This window comes from Chiloscyllium punctatum, chromosome 20 (assembly GCF_047496795.1).
Source record: "Chiloscyllium punctatum isolate Juve2018m chromosome 20, sChiPun1.3, whole genome shotgun sequence".
NCBI classification, from domain to species: domain Eukaryota; kingdom Metazoa; phylum Chordata; class Chondrichthyes; order Orectolobiformes; family Hemiscylliidae; genus Chiloscyllium; species Chiloscyllium punctatum.
In genome coordinates this window covers 19,955,087-19,972,510 of record NC_092758.1, presented here as the reverse complement: position 1 = coordinate 19,972,510, position 17,424 = coordinate 19,955,087, and the positions used below count along the sequence as shown (strand labels likewise).

At 39.3% G+C, this 17,424-nt stretch overlaps 1 protein-coding gene across 5 annotated transcripts in view; it reads left to right on the top strand.

Moving 5' to 3' along the window:
• Positions 1-17,424, top strand: part of glra1 (glycine receptor, alpha 1) — a 148,986-nt gene that overhangs the window by 89,488 nt on the left and 42,074 nt on the right. For 3 of the 5 annotated variants that reach the window (XM_072590465.1, XM_072590467.1, XM_072590469.1), the window contains exons 7-9: positions 1,212-1,426; positions 9,289-9,435; positions 17,172-17,267. In XM_072590465.1, the coding sequence (XP_072446566.1) occupies positions 1,212-1,426; positions 9,289-9,435; positions 17,172-17,267 (458 nt within the window). The remainder of the gene's footprint in view (positions 1-1,211; positions 1,427-9,288; positions 9,436-17,171; positions 17,268-17,424) is intronic. The other 2 variants (XM_072590466.1, XM_072590468.1) reach the window with 2 other exon arrangements.

Genomic DNA, 17,424 nt, shown 5'->3' with positions numbered 1-17,424 from the left:
AATCAATAAAAAAATGTAAATAATTTGCCTTTAATCATTATTCAGCATTTTTGACTCAAAGTATTCTGTGTCTGTTAAATTGTTTTGCTTTGATGCTCAGCTTTGATGGATAGTACTTTATCAGGAAAGCATGTGATGTGGTATAGCATTTCATGGATTTTTGCACTTGCCAATGCCAAATGTGTTACAATTTGCTGAATAAATATCTAAATTTTACACAGGTCCCAGAGGCAACAAAATTGCTGTTGCAAGTCTGGAAACTGAGTGATAAATCACTTGCTGTGCCAATTTATTCACTCAGGTCATAATGTGATTGATTTGGGGGAACTGGAAATGTAACATTTACAATAGTTGCTCTTAATCTGTACACATTTTAAATAAAACTCTTGACTTTGTTGTCATATATATGTGCTGTTTTTAAAAACGTATTTCTTTCAATTTCATACGCAATGGAAAAAGCATTGTTTAACTAAAGCAATCCCACTGAGGAGAATGCAACATCTCCATACAGTAAATAATACATTAAATGTCCAGTTCCATTCACAAAAGCTCAGACACTTAGCTCATACGTACTCACTTGCAACAAGATCTGGATAACCACCATGTGTATGCTGATGAGTTGGACATAAGTATCAACCAATGACCATTTCCGATAAGAGAGTCTCATTACCTCTCCTTAATGTTCAACCAGCATTGAGTTTCCCACCATCAACATTGTAGAGATTGCTACTAACCAGAACTTTAACTGAATCAGCAACATAAATAACGATAGTACTAGAGCAGGTCAGAAGTCTGAAATTCTGCACTTTCTGACTACCCAAAGGCTTTTCAGCATCTACAAGGCTTGTCAGAAGTGTGATGAAGTATTTGCCAGTGCCTGGATGAGTACATTTCCTTTCCCCATTGCTTTGCAAGTCTTTGCACATGGTATTATCCATGTACTATTGTTCCCTTTTGAAAATTACATTGAATCTGATTCCACCACTACATGTGGTTCCATGTCAAAAAAAATAATATGCCAAAAAATCGAAACTCTGTTCATCGCCCTTCTGATTTTTTTGCTGATTATCTTTAATCTGTATTCTCTGGTCATTGACCTTCCCACCAATGCAGACAGTTTCTCTGAAACACACTGAAAATCCTTGAAACAATGTAGACTTTATTTAAACTAACCTAATTCATATCACATTGACTTTTCTGTCCCACTTCAGGGAAATTTACTTGTATAGAGGCACGTTTCCACCTGGAAAGACAGATGGGTTACTACTTAATCCAGATGTATATCCCAAGTCTCCTCATTGTTATCCTGTCCTGGGTCTCCTTCTGGATCAATATGGATGCAGCACCAGCACGTGTTGGTCTAGGAATTACAACTGTGCTTACCATGACCACTCAGAGTTCAGGATCCCGAGCATCTCTACCAAAGGTAACAGACCATAAATTGAGGGAAGGGCAAAGTTGTCTTGTATAAATCAAAAGCACTTAACATATTTTACATGTAGTTTTAAAGTCTTGTTCTGTCAGGAATTTTGCATGTATATAACTTATAACAACATTCAATGCATAACCTTTGTTTTCTGCATTATGGGCTTAACTTCAGCTCAGGAAGTGCAAGTTATTACCTTCCAACATCATGATGCCAACTTTGGAAGGCAGCCCATTCACCTGGAATTTGATGTCTGAGAATCAAGAGTAGCCTGGAGTCAGCCTTGCCACTGCCTAATGCAGCAACAAAAGTGGACACATGCCGTGGTGAGCAGGTTGTAAGGTGCAACCTCATTTCTTGGGACAAGAGCCCAATTTGCTTCATGGTTGTTAGAGCTTCCAGCCATTACCTCTCATTCAACTCCCATGGGCAACTGAATCAATAAAATAGACTGAACAATGGCCAGAACCAGTTTCAGCAAATGGTCTCTTTATGAATACTAGTGGAGATCCGAGATTCACTTCAGCTTCAGCTCTGTAGGGGATTGTTTATACAGCTGCAAATGAACATACTAGCTTTGTTTGACAGTTTTATGGTATTCAAATAAGCATATCTTTCTTTGAAGTATTTTCATCAATCTGTCTGTTTATTTGTACAGGATTAATGCAGGTCAGTTGAATTAGAAATGTTTTCAATGACTGTATGAATGCATGCTTACATTTTAAGAACTCATAAAAGGGATAATTCTTCTCAAAATTGAATTTGGAAAGATCAATGTTTTGTGAGCATTTTAAAGACTTGTGATACTGCTTCTATTCTTGGTGGATACTGGAAACTGATTCAAACGTTCAGCAGATATCACAACATTAAATCAATCTGTAAATTAAACCACAGTATATCCCACTTACATAATTATCTGAGTTTCCATACTGCTGAATGCCGAAGGACATTTTGAGATAAAGGAACACTAATGTATGTGAACACACACACAATGCTGGTCAATTTAACCTTGTCATCTATGTCACCAGGACAGACTCACATACATTAAAAAAACAGATTGAGCCAATCAAATCTCTTAACATGGTATGGTTTGTGAACCCACCCTCCTCTGGTGAAAATAGCAGTCTTAGGGAAAATTGTCTTTGGAGAACATATTTAAACAACAAACTCAAAATCATATTTGTCGAGTGCCAGTTCATAATCTGCCATCCTCACTGTTAAATGAAACATGAAGCACAGCAGGACTGGCATGGCAGGTGTAAACATGTGCAGTTTAAGTCATGCATACCTCCCATTTGGACCCCCAGAGGCACATTTGCTTAGCGTCAAGAGGAGAAAATTCAGACCTATGTTGGCTGGTGCAAGATTACAGATTATATGGAGTGAAAATGATTGATCAACAGGAAAGGATAGTGATATGTGGAATTGCTGTAATAGGGAAGCACTGATCCACAGTGATGCTCCACAGTCTTGCCTTCTTGGTTACTTCCAGATCAAGCAAACTACTAGCAATACAAGCAGATAAGTACTTGTATGCAGTTGTTGAGAAAATAAGAAACTGCTAATATTTTGAAGCAATTATTCCTGTTGGTTAAATAGGTTGAGAATTGGCACAGACATTTTGGGATAAACTTTCAGGATTTATTATTGCCAAGGATTGCTATGGATGGGGCTAAAAATTTTGAAACATATCAGTGTGCTGGCTTTTTGTCTCCTACACCCCATTCCTGAAAGTGCTGCTTTAGCCGGTGTGTTCCGATGCCAGGAAGGTCATCACCTTCACAAGGAAGTAGGAAATTCACCTGCACTGTTGCCTTAGTGGAGACACATTGGAATTCTGCGGTCAATTTTCAGTTTTTGAAAGTGATTGATCAACTGTCCAGAACTGGACACCCACCAGTAGACTGGGACTGTCGGCATTCTTATAAGGAGAAAGTGAGGACTGCAGATGCTGGAGATCAGAGCTTAAAAATGTGTTGCTGGAAAAGCGCAGCAGGTCAGGCAGCATCAAAGGAACAGGAGAATCGACGTTTTGGGCATAAGCCCTTCTTCAGGAATGAGGAGGGTGTGCCAAACAGGCTAAGATAAAAGATAGGGAGGAGGAACTTGGGGGAGGGGCGCTGGAAATACGATAGGTGGAAGGAGGTTAAGGTGAGGGTGATAGGCCGGAGAGGGAGTGGGGGCGGAGAGGTCGGGAAGAAGATTGCAGGTCAAGAAGAGGGTGCTGAGTCTGAGGGTTGGGACTGAGAAAAGGTGGGGGGAGGGGAAATTAGAAAGCTGGAGAAATCTGCATTCATCCCTTGTGGTTGGAGGGTTCCTAGGCGGAAGATGAGGCGCTCTTCCTCCAGGCTGTTCTTCCATGGTCTGGCAACACTTTAACTCCCTCTCTCACTCCGTCAAGGACATGCAGGTCCTTGGCCTCCTCCATCACCACCTTCTTGACCTGCAGTCTCCGCCCCCACCCCCTCTCCGGCCTATCACCCTCACCTTAACCTCCTTCCACCTATCGTATTCCCAGCACCCCTCCCCCAAGTCCCTCCTCCCTACCTTTTATCTTAGCCTGCTTGGCACACTTTCCTCATTCCTGAAGAAGGGCTTATGCCCAAAACGTCGTTTCTCCTGTTCCTTTGATGCTGCCTGACCTGCTGTGCTTTTCCAGCAACACATTTTTAAGCATTCTTATAAGGCCTACAAGCTTGCCATATTTGACTGACTGGGAGGTATAACCAAAGTACAGACTATTGAAGGGCCCAATATTTCCCAAACCACCATCACCCACTCTGCGGCTAGTTACTTACTGTATTTTTTCGGTTAAAATTTGAAAATGTATTTCGAAAAATGCCTTCCTCTTGAATCATTCTCCCACTTACTTACTTTGCTTTGCAGCTGGATGCTTCTCTGAAAACTGGGAATCAATCCCCATGTTAGTTAAGGACTCACAGACACGAAAATCTAGACTTTAATCAGTTTCCCACTGGAGGTGGGTTTAAGCCTGAAAGCAGTCTCACTCCTGTTTCCCAAGTCCATCAGTATACTTCAGCTCAGTGTGAGGTAACATTGGACTGGACTGGAAATATTGACTTAGCATGGAAGAAGCCAACAGAACTACAGGATTAGGTTAACTTGAAACTCGCCAGAATACGTAAAATGTCTCCCCAAAAAATAGCAATGCCACTTAAACTTTATTGACTGGACGTCTGTTAAAAAAAAAGGAAAGAAGCAAACAGAATAACAAAAGCTAAACCAAAATTATAGGATCTGAGGAAAATCCAAACAAAAACAAAAATGTGAAACAATGTTCACTTTTCATGGGAGGGAGACATTGTGACACCACATGCTTCTGTTGAATGCTCCCCTGGATAAAAATTATGACTTTAAACAGGTGCAAACAGTTAAAGGAATCATGGGTCTATGGATGGTTGGTTCGACCAAACTCAGTCATAGGCCCATCAGTTGGTCCCCTATAGATTTGTCCTGCACATCACGTAACCAAAAAATAAACAGAATATATTCAGAATTACCCAAAGGAGCCTCTTCAATTAATGGAGGCATAATGTAGCCTCTGGCATTGCAGATAACGATGTAACATGGAATAGTGTGAAATGCTTTACATTGAGAGGGATTGGAAAGGAAAGAGATTTGGAATTATTATGTCCCTAGAAATTATGACTTGGAGATGCTGGTGTTGGACTGGGGTGGGCAAAGTTAAAAATCTCACCACACCAGATTATAGTCCAACAGGTTTTATTCGGAAGCAGGTGAGTGTGGTCTGAAAGCTAGTGCTTCCAAATAAACCTGTTGGACTATAACCTGCCATTGTCTGATTTTTAACATTGCCCAAAATTTATGCAGTAAATGTGAAGTAGTTAGAGAGTCATAGAGTCATAGAGAAGTACAGCATGGAAACAGACCCTTCGGTCCAACCTGTCCATGCCAACCAGATATTCCAACCCAATCTAGTCCCACCTGCCAGCACCCGGCCCCTATCCCTCCAAACCCTTCCTATTCATATACCTATCCAAATGCCTCTTAAATGTTGCAATTGTACCAGCCTCCACCACATCTTTTCACAGCTCATTCCATACACGTACCACCCTCTGCGTGAAAAAGTTACCCCTTAGGTCTCTTTTATATCTTTCCCCTCTCACCCTAAACCTATGCCCTCGTGTTCTGGACTCCACGACCCCAGGGAAAAGACTTTGTCTATTTATCCTATCCATGCCTCTCATAACTTTGTAAATCTCTATAAGGTCACCCCTCAGCCCCTGACACTCCAGGGAAAACAGCCCCAGCCTGTTCAGCCTCTCCCTATAGTTCAATTCCTCCAACCCTGGCAACATCCTTGTAAATCTTCTCTGAACCCTTTCAAGTTTCACAAAATCTTTCTGACAGGAAGGAGACCAGAATTGCATGCAATATTCCAACAGTGGCCTAACCAATGTCCTGTACAGTCGCAACATGACCTCCCAACTCCTATACTCAATGCTTTGACCAATAAAGGAAAGCATACCAAACGCCTTCTTCACTATCCTATCTACCTGCAACTCCACTTCCAAGGAGCTATGAACATGCACTCCAAAGTCTCTTTGTTCAGCAACACTCCCTAGGACCTTACCATTAACTGTATAAGTCCTGCTAAGATTTGCTTTTCCAAAATGCAGCACCTCACATTTATCTGAATTAAACTCTATCTGCCACTTCTTAGCATATTGGCCCAACTGGTCCAGATCCTGTTGTAATCTGAGGTAACCCACTTCGCTCTCCACTACGCCTCCAATTTTGGTGTCATCTGCAAACTTACTAACTGTACCTCTTATGCTCGCATCCAAATCATTTATGTAAATGACAAAAAGTAGAGGGCTCAGCACCGATCCTTGTGGCACTCCACTGGTCACAGGCCTCCAGTCTGAAAAACAACCCTCCGCCACTACCCTCTGTCTTCTACCTTTGAGCCAGTTCTATATCCAAATGGCTAGTTCTCCCTGTATCCCATGAGATCTAACCTTGCTAATCAGTTTCCGATGGGGAACCTTGTCGAACACCTTACTGAAGTCCATATAGATCACATCTACTGCTCTGCCCTCATCAATCTACTTTGTTACTTCTTCAAAAACCTCAGTCAAGTTTGTGAGACATGATTTCCCACACATAAAGCCATGTTGACTATCCCGAATCAGTCCTTGCCTTTCCAAATACATGTACATCCTGTCCCTCAGGACTCTCTCCAACAACTTGCCCACCACTGAGGTCAGGCTCACCGGTCTATAGTTCCCTGGCTTGTCTTTACCGCCCTTCTTAAGCAGTGGCACCACGTTTGCCAACCTTCAGTCCTCCGGCATCTCACCTGTAACTATCAATGATACAAATATCTCAGCAAGAGGCCCAGCAATCACTTGTCTAGCTTTCCATAGAGTTCTCGGGTACACCTGATCAGGCCCTGGGGATTTATCCACCTTTAACTATTTCAAGACATCCAGCACTTCCTCCTCTGTAATCTGGACATTTTGCAAGATGTCACCATGTATTTCCCTACTGTCTATATCTTCCATATCCTTTTCCACAGTAAATACTGATGCAAAATATTCATTTAGTTATCTCCCCCATTTTCTATGGCTCCACACAAAGGCTGCCTTGCTGATCTTTGAGGGGCCCTATTCTCTCCCTAGTTACCCTTTTTTCCTTAATATATTTGTAAAAACCCTTTTGATTCTCCTTAATTCTATTTGCCAAAGCTATCTCATGTCCCCGTTTTGCCCTCCTGATTTCCCTCTTAAGTATACTCCTACTTCCTTTATACTCTTCTAAGGATTCACTCGATCTATCCTGTCTATGCCTGACATTTGCTTCCTTTTTTTTCTTAACCAAACCCTCAATTTCTTTAGTCATCCAGCATTCCCTATACCTACCAGCCTTCCCTTTCACCCTGACAGGAATATACTTTCTCTGGATTCTTGTTATCTAATTTCTGAAGGCTTCCCATTTTCCAGCCATTCCTTTGCCTGCGAATATCTGCCTCCAATTATCTTTCGAAAGTTCTTGCCTAATACTGTCAAAATTGGCCTTTCTCTAATTTAGAACTTCAACTTTTAGATCTGGTGTATTCTTTTCCTTCATTATTTTAAAACGAATAGAATTATGGTCGCTGGCACCAAAGTGCTCCCCCACTGACACCTCAGTCACCTGCCCTGCTTTATTTCCCAAGAGTAGTTGCAGCAGTAAAATAAATTATATAGTTGGGTACTTCTGTTTATTTTGGATATTACATTAAAACATTGGGAATAGCTTTTTACGTAGGTTACTAGTGAGGCCAAATCTGAAGTATTTTATGCAATTTCTAAACACCTTCACAAGAATATAGGTAGACTGGAAAATACTCAGCATCAAGTAATAAGGATAATTGCACATCTCAGAGACTACATTATAAGAAAAATTCAGGCAATAGAATATATCTTCACTTGAAAAAGTTAAACAATATGATATGGGTCTTTAGAATATTAAAATGCAAGAATGATTTGTAGAATCCCTAAAGTACAGAAATAGTTCTATGAGTCCACAAAGAGTATTCCATCCAGATCCCCACACTTGCTACAGCCAATCTATTTAACCTGCACAAAGAAACCAGACCACCCAGAGAAAACCCACACAGACATGTGGAGGGGGTGCAAACCCAACACAAGTGGTGACCCAAGGCTGGGGTTGTACGCAGGTCCTTGATACTGTGAGGCAGCAATGCTAACCACTGAGCCACCCATAAGCTGTGTTGCACTAAGGTTGAGGGAAATAACTATTTTAGTTTGACAGTGAACAGAGAACTCAAAAAATATGGATTTTAATAATTTAGTTGTTCCAAAGTAATAATGGAGTACAGCTTACCAAACTTAATTCAAAAATAACATACTGCATTTGGTAGAATTCTGAAATAATAGCAGAACGTACTGGAAATATTTTAGAGAGAGACAGTTATTGTTTCAGGTCAAGATATTTTGTCTGTTCTAATGAATAGTCATGACCTGAAAATTTTTAACTCCGTTTCTTTTCTTGTCTTGGTGTCTGTACATAGACAATGTGGACATCACTGGCTAAACCAGGACTAATTGCCCAGAGGGCAGTTAAGAGTCAATCACATTGCTGTGGGTTTAGAGTTACATTAGACCAAACTAGGTAGACAGCAAATTTCCTTCCCTATAATGAACCAGATAGTTTTTTTTGCCTTTTAACAACAATTGGCAGTAGTCATATGGTCATTACCAGTGCAGCCTTCAGCTCCACACTTTTATTGAATTTAAATTTCACCATCTGTTAGAGTGGGCTTTGGACATATGTCGCCAGAACATTTGACAGCATTCTAGAGTCTAGGCCAGTGGCAATATGTTGACTTTTTTTCCAGAATTTGCTGCTTTTATTCTAGGATAACTGTTATATAGCTAGAGATTTGCTTGATCCATTTCGAATAATAAAAATACCAATATCATGGCAGGGAAGAGGGAAATCCATGTTTGAAGCAGTTATGCACAGACTGTGGGTGCAATTTTTTCTTATTCAAAACTTTCTCTTGTCCTTCAGTTCTCAGTATCTGTGAGAAATTCCTGACAATATCTTTTGGACAATCCCAATATTTCCAATGCCTACTTTCCCATCACTTGCTCATATCTTTTTTCTGTTCTTTTAGGTCTTTCTTAGTGAATCAAAGTGTGCTTCTATCTCCTGTTTCTCTTTCAAATTATGTTGTGGTGGAAAATTATTAAAAGGCTTATTCAAGTGAAACTCTGTTGAATGGAACAGCAACTAAAGTTTGGTTATCTGACTAATATGCGGATGCTAATAACAGCATCACAAATAATAATTGTCTTTCCTTACTTCAGGTATCCTATGTAAAAGCCATTGACATCTGGATGGCTGTCTGCTTACTCTTTGTCTTCTCTGCACTGTTGGAATATGCAGCTGTTAACTTTGTGTCTCGTCAACATAAAGAACTGCTGAGGTTTCGCCGGCGAAGACGCCTGCACAAGGTAGAGACTAGAGAGATAAGAAAAAGACCCCTTTTGTAAAAACACACTTGATTAGGGTATAACTTGACAGATAGAGACAGAGGACTGTTGGTTTATGTGTCTATAGATAATGATATGAACCCAAACTGAAGAACAAAGAAATTATTTCTTCAAGATGTGTGAATTATAATTAGTATTTTCATAGCACCTTTCATACAGAAATATATATCAATGCACTTCACAGAAAACTAATCACACTAAAATTATTGTTGAGATTATAAGGAGAAATCAGTAAAGACGTGATCAACAATAGGTGTTAATAGCAGGAGAGACAGAAATAGAGAAATTTTATGGAAGGATTGTCTCAGCGAATGGCCTGGACATTTGAAGGTGCAGTTATTAATGCTGGGATAAAAGGTGTGAGATATGCACCAGAAACCAGTTAGTGGAAATATAGAATTCTTGGATTGTTGTGGGATAGGTAGAGGTTACAGAGATAGGAAGGAATGAGACCTTGAGAATTGGAATTTGGGGAGCCTTAATGAAGGGTTCTTCTTATCAGAAAATTCATACACACATTCAAGGAAATTCTTTACTTAAAGGTAATGACCATTTGTGAAAGTGAGAAAGCATCCCTAACTTTAAAAATTGTGTCGGGAGGAACTATTACTGAGATTGAATTTGTGTTTAAATGACTTGGGCACCTTGCTGAGATATTTGTATCATTGATAGTCACAGATGAGGTACCAGAGGACTGGAGGTTGGCTAACATGGTGCCACTATTTCAGAGAAGTGTTAAGGAAAAGCGAGGGAACTATAGACCGGTGAGCCTGACATCAGTGCTGGGCAAGATGTTGGAGGGAATCCTGAGGGACAGGATTTACATGTATTTGGAAATTATGGTATTTGGAAAGGCAACGACCGATTAACAGTAGTCAGCATGGCTTTGTGCATGGCAAATTTCACGAACTTGATTGAGTTTTTTGAATAAGTAACAAAGAGGATTGATGAAGGCAGAGTGGTGGATGTGATCTACATGGGCTTCATTCAGGTGTTTGACAAGGTTCCTCATGGTAGACTGGTTAACAAGGTTAATCACATGGAATACAAGGAGAACTAGCCATTTGGATACAAAACTGGCTCAAAAGTAGAAGACAGAGGGTGGTAGTGGGGGCTTGCTTTTCAGAATTAAGGCCTGTGACCAGCAATGTGCCACGGGATCATGCTGTACTGCTTTTTGCCATTTATATAAATGATTTCGATTTGAATATAGGAGGTATAGTTAGTAAGTTTGCAGATGACACCAAAATTGGAGGTGCAGAGTACAGCAAAGAAGTACAAGAGGACCTTGATCAGATGGGCCATTGGCTGAGGTGTGGCAGATGGAGTTTAGCTTAATGTGAGGTGCTGAATTTTGACAAATCAGGGTAGGTCTCACACATTTAATGGTAAGGGACTGGGGAGTGTTTCTGAACAAAGAGACCTTGGAATGCAGGTTCATATTTCCTTGAAAGTGGAGTTGCATGGAGATAGGGGAATGAAGATGGTGTTTGGTATGCTTGCCTTTATTGGTTGGAGCACTGAGTATAGGAGTTGGGAAGTCATGGTGTGGCTGTACAGGACATTGGTTGGGCCATTTTTGGAATAGTGCGTACAATTCTGGTCTCTCTGCTACCAGAAAGTTGTTGTGAAACTTGAAAGGGTTCAGAAAAGATTGAAAAGGATGTTGCCAGATTTGGAGGGTTTGAGCTTTAGAAAAAGGTTGAACAAGGTGGGGATGTTTTCCCTGGAGTGTCGACTAAAGGGCATAGGTTTAAGGTGAGAGGGGAAAGATTTAAAAGGCACCTAAGGGCAACTTTTTCACTCAGAGTCTGGTGTGTGTATGGCATGAGCTGCCAGAGGAAGTGGTGAAGGCTGGTACAATTACAACATTTAAGAGACATCTGGATGGGTATATGAATAGGAAGTGTTTTGAGGAACATGGGCCAAATGCTGGCAAATGGGACTAGATTAGGTTAGGATATCTGGTCAGCATGGACAAATTGGACGGAAGAGTCTGCTGCCATGCTGTACAGCTGTATGATTCTATGACTGTATGACTTTGATCTAAACTCAGATCATGACAACAAATGAACTGCAAATTATGGTATCAGGCTGCTTTATTGATAATATACTCATAGTGTTAAGCATTAAGGGTTCATGGTGTATTATCTTTCTTTATATTTGTGGCAGGTGGGAGTGGCATATAAATATGCCCACCAAGAGTTAGGGAACTGAATTTGCCCATAACTACATCCATTGCCAAAGTTACATTTCTACAGATCAGAGTCAGATGTGAAATAAAACTGACTTCACTTCATCCCTTCAACTCAATCCTAGAATAGCATTTTTATTCTCCCCACCATAATGCTTCCTTTCCAATCATTCTCACAGGTTTTCCTTAATACAAATACTCACACCATGTTATGCCTAAATATCTCAGAAAATTGCACAATAAAATATTTTTTGAAGTGCTATGTTTTCTTAACTATGCAAATAAAATAGTCAGTCAGGCAAAAAGGCAATAGACACACAACCATTTGGTATTAGCTGAGCATGACTTCTAATTTAATACTTTAAGAGCTAATTATGAGCAATTTCGTATTGGATTGTCGCTTCAACATGACTTTTCATAAGGTCTTTGCAGTTGCTATTGAGAATACATTTCCACACTATCAATCTTGCCTAATGTAAAGCCATGCTGCAGAGGTGGACATGGGGTAGATCATTCAAGTCTCTCTGAATTTTCAATTATAATAATGGAAATGATTTATAAGAGAGCACAGTGATCATCAGAGTCGTACTGACTGGCATCAAGATGCCCTTGAAAAATTGACGTTAAAGAGAATCAAAAAGGAAATATTCCATTGCTTAATGTCATAAATAACACAAAGGAAGATGATTAAACTCCAACAACTGCAATCATTTCAGATGCATAGTATCACTGCAGGAATTCCTTGGGGTGGTGTTCTTGCAACAGCTGTCTTCTACTGCTTCATCAATGAACTTTCCTCCATAAGGTCAAAAGTGTGGATATTCACTGATGATTGCAATATTTGGAACAATTTGCAACTTTTCAGATAGTGAAGTAACCCAGATCCGAATGGAGAAAGTCCTGGATTATATTTGGCCTTGCAATGGTAGTTGGAAAGGAACATTCATCCCACATAAATGCCAGACAATAACAGTCTCCAAAAAGAGAGCAGCTAACCAGGTACTATTGACATTCAATGGTGTTATCATTGCTGAGTGTCTTTCATTAATGTCCTCAGAGTTACCATTGGTCAAGTCAGAAGTAGAAATAAATCAGTTCAATAAGTACAGTGGCTAAATGAGCAGGACAGAGGCTGGAAATTCTTTGGCAAGTAACTAATCTCTGACACCTCATCCACAAGATTCAAGTCAGGTGCATGTTACAACACTCTCCACTTTGCTGAAAGAGCTCAGTTTCACCAGCACTGAAGTAGATTGATACCATACTAGACAAAGTAACCTACTTGATCAACACCCAAATGACCTTAAACATTTATTCCCTCTATCATTGAAATACAGCTGTGTTAATGTTTACCATTTACACAATACACTGCAGCAGCTTATCAACATTTTCTTTGATAGCACCCTCCAATGTCATGGCAAAGGATAGCAGAAATAAGGGAGCATCAGCACCTGCAAGTCTCACTCCAAGTCCCAAATACTCCTGAAGTGGAACTATATTGTCACTCCTTCACTATCACTGGGCCATAATTCCGAATAGAGAACTTTGTGGGTTTGTCTACACCACATGGAGTGCAGCGATCAAGAATGTGGCTCAACACCACATTCTCAAGGGTTATTAGAAATGGCCAATAAATGGCCAGAGATAGTCACATCCCCCAGGCAAATAGAAAAAAGTCAGTTGGAACTCCATTGAAGTGTATTTTTGAGCCATCAGAGGCAGGTTTATATTGAGATTTCTTCACAAATTGAAAACCCTACCTCTGCCTCATATGCATGGAATAAGCAGAAACTCGGCATGGAAATATCATTGGTGTGATATGAACATAAATGCATTTGGCAAGATCTCTTTGACCAATACTTGTAATTAATTAATAAGAACCATATCGACTTTTTTAGTTGATCAATAGATCTGATTGGAACTCATTGTAATGAATTAAACAGGCATTGGATCAAACATGTGTTGACCCCACTGGAACTCAAAATTCTCATTGACCTGGTAACATAAGAGTCTGTTGTTAGTACTTCAGGCATGTTACACATCCTTAAAGGGGAAACTTTATTGTGGATGCACCATCCAAAAGTCACAGTTGTTAATGACTTGAGTTGAAAGTGTCTTTTTGAGACAACAATGTAATGTTTGTCACTTCTTATAATCATTGGGTTATGTCAATGCAGTAAAATAATAGCTACTAAAAATCTTTTGCATCCCTTTTGCCAACAATTTCGAACACCAGCACAGGTACTGAAGATTGTACTGATAAAGTTAAGAAGGTAGCACTGCACAGACATGGAATAATGATGAGCAATTACTAGTGACATTCAAAGAGCAGGGACATTCTGGTAAATATCTTTGTTTCCAATACAGCTAGCCTGCACCATATTAAGAAGTCTGGTCAATGGTACAGGAAAAGAAATACTGGCTATGCTGACTGAAGGATCAATCACTTGGTTCCTACATCTACGCCCAACAAATTGGTAGATAATGCAGAGCCTCCCTTTGTAAACCTCGGAAAGAATTCTTTCAAAAGAATCAAACATACAGGGAATGGTGTCTTCCATTCTGGTTCAGGTTGAGCACAAGTGCCACAGTAGGGGATGGAATTGACTTGTGAGTTGTGCCCTGATGATCCAAGGCCTACAGAGTCATAATTCCATGTTCACTGCCAGATATGTATGATGGGAACAGAAGATGGCATAATGGCAGGTTCTGTCAGTCTGGGTAAGGTGCCTGCTAATCTGCTTGGCAGATTTTATTTCAAACAACAAACATGAAAAACGAAATATTATCATTATGTTGTTTTCCAAAATAAAAAGCCTAGCATTGAATTTATGCTGATTTGCCAAAGAATGCAGTTAATATAGTTTCCAGTTAGATGCAGGAGCTCACTCTGAGTTCATGGGAATATTCACATTCTTTAGGGAAAAGGTGGCAGATCTTATGTTCTTTGAGGACATTCCTCTGCCTTTGAACTTTTGGAAATGATTTTTTGTGATTTTTTGTGATATTGATAACAATAATCTTGCTGCTTCATTCAATCTGCAAATGTTTAGTATGTGGGGATTAAGAGCAAGACAGGGTATTAACATTGGAAATCAAAATCATAGTAAACTGACTTGGCCCCATATTTGTTGACAAAGTATATTCCTGTAGATTTACAGTTGCAAATTCATCTGCCAATCAGTTAATTGTTTCTCAATCAAATCTTCAGGTTTTGGTCATTGAGCAGGAATGGGAGTCAAGGACAGTCAGAGACATTGGAGTGACAGACAAGTATCTTGGCAGGCAGCTCCTATCTGCAATCCCACCTCAGGAAGGCGTACAGGTTAAGAACTGGGTTTGTATGGCAGCTTTTATGTGGAATAAATGAACCTCAGGTTGGAAACTATAAGACAATCTGTAGAAGCTGATCCTACCCAACAGATACAAAGTATTTGCTACTCATGAGGATAAAGATTAAGATTGACAGATAAAATACAACTTGGAGCAGGAGACTGTCTAAAAGGGGGAAAGAAGAGAAACAGAAGAAACATAATTGGGGCGATTTAATAATAACAAAGTCTTTTGGCCCATCTTTGGAAATGGGATGAGACTTTCATTTGGCATAATAACTATTGACAGAACAATGGACTTGCAACCATGCCTCAAAAGGATATTGAAATGGTGACAAAAATTCAGTCATAGAAATATTGACAAATCCTTCAGCTGAACAAAACCCAGCTTCATCCACACTTGAATGAGATTCAAGAGATTTACTGACAGCTAATTCCTTCCTTTATGTCCTGTAGCCACAGTATTTGTATAGCTTGTGAAGTTAAATTTATAGTCAATTGCAATCTCAAGAATGTTAATGCAAAGATTCAACGATTGTAACAAGTATCAGGAGGAGATAGTTAGCTTCTTTTCCTTGCTGGAGATAATTATTGTCTGGCACGTTTGTTGTATGGGGATGTTATCTGCCACTTTATCAGCCGATCTGAATGTAATCCAGGTCATACCATTTCAGAATTTCACAATTTGAACTCTGAGGACTTTTGCAAACTTTGGAATTATTTTACAAAAATATTAAATCTTCTTTTCATTTGAGGTTCACCTTGTGATTGCTCCCCAGAAAAGCAAAAACTTACATATTCTTTATTTGGGTGCCTTCATAACACCTGAATGTCAAAGATTCTTTGACAATGAATCTTGCATCTATGTGAAAGAGGAAACAGTACAAAATGTATAAATGGCAGTGTGTGAACGTAACAAGATATATAAAAAAAATTTGGCTTCCCTCATGATATTATATATCAGCTATGAACTTATCATACATGAATCCATAATGAAAGTGGGCTTCTGTCATATGTGATGCAGCAGAGTTGGTATTGGTTGATGTGATTCAAGTCTACTGGAGATTCCTAACAAAGTGTCAAAAGTTTGTTACAAGCATCAAAAGCTGTGTTTTTAAAACAGCCAGGACATGTAAGATAATAGTAGAAAAGACACAGGATACTTTAAAAGATTTTTTCACTACATTTTGGTACTGTTTCTATTAGAAAGTACTGTAAAAGTGTGAGCAATTACTGATGCTGGTCAATGTAATCGTCAACTTATCTTATTTCATGACCAGATCCCTATGATAGATCACTGCATTAATTCACATCAACATTTCAAGACAGTAGCTTTGAACTTGAGAAAACCATTTCTATTTACCTTTCCAAAGGTTTCAGATTCACCAGCTTTCCATTCATTTGACAAACTCTCAAACCTGATGGAGCTTTGAAAATTCTGCACCTGTGGAGGAAAATGGTATACATACCCATTTATAATGGAGAATCCAACCTTAGTAGACACTCCCCCTTCATAAAAAGGCCAGAGGAGAAATGAGATTTGGGAGGATATCTCCTGTGTTCATAAAAGGAGGGAGACAGAAAGTAGGAAATTATGGGGCGGTTCATTTAACATTTGTTACATGGCAATGTTAGAAGCTATTATTAAAGATGTTTTAGCAGGACACTTGGTTAAATCCATGGCAAGGTCAATACCGTTTAGTGAAAGGAAAATCATATTTGACCAATCTAATGCAGTTCTTTGAGGAGATAACACATGCCATGCAGATGGGAAACTGCTTGGGTATATTATACTTTGATTTCTAGATTGTATTTATGAAAGTGCCTCATCAAACATTATTGCAGAAAATAAAAGCTTATTGTGTAGGTGGTGGATTGTTGGCATGGACAGAAGATTAGTTGATTAATGGGAAGCAGAAAGCTACAATCAATGAATCTTTTTAAGGTTATCACAATCATGTGCCATAGAGATGTAACAATATATATAAATGGCATGAATGATAGGACAGAAGGCATGTTTGTCACATTTGCTGATGACACAAGTGTAGAAAGGAAAGTAATTGTTGTCTATGTCCTCTTTACAAAGAATATATAGATAGGTTAATTGAATAGACAAAAATGTGGTAAATGGAATGTAATGTGAGAAAATGTGAAATTGTCTATTTTGGCAGGAAGAATTAAAAGAAAAATATTATCTAAATGATGAGAGATTGCAGAACTTTGAGATGCAGAGGGATCTGGGTGTCCTAGTGCATGAATCACAAAAGGTTAGTATGTATATACAGCAAATAATCAGAAAGCTAACAGAATGCTATTATTTATTATCAAGGAAGTGGAATACAAAAGTAAAGTGTTATGCTTCAGTTATACAGAGCACTGATGAGATGTGTCTGGAGAACTGTGTCGCCTTATTTAAGGAAGATA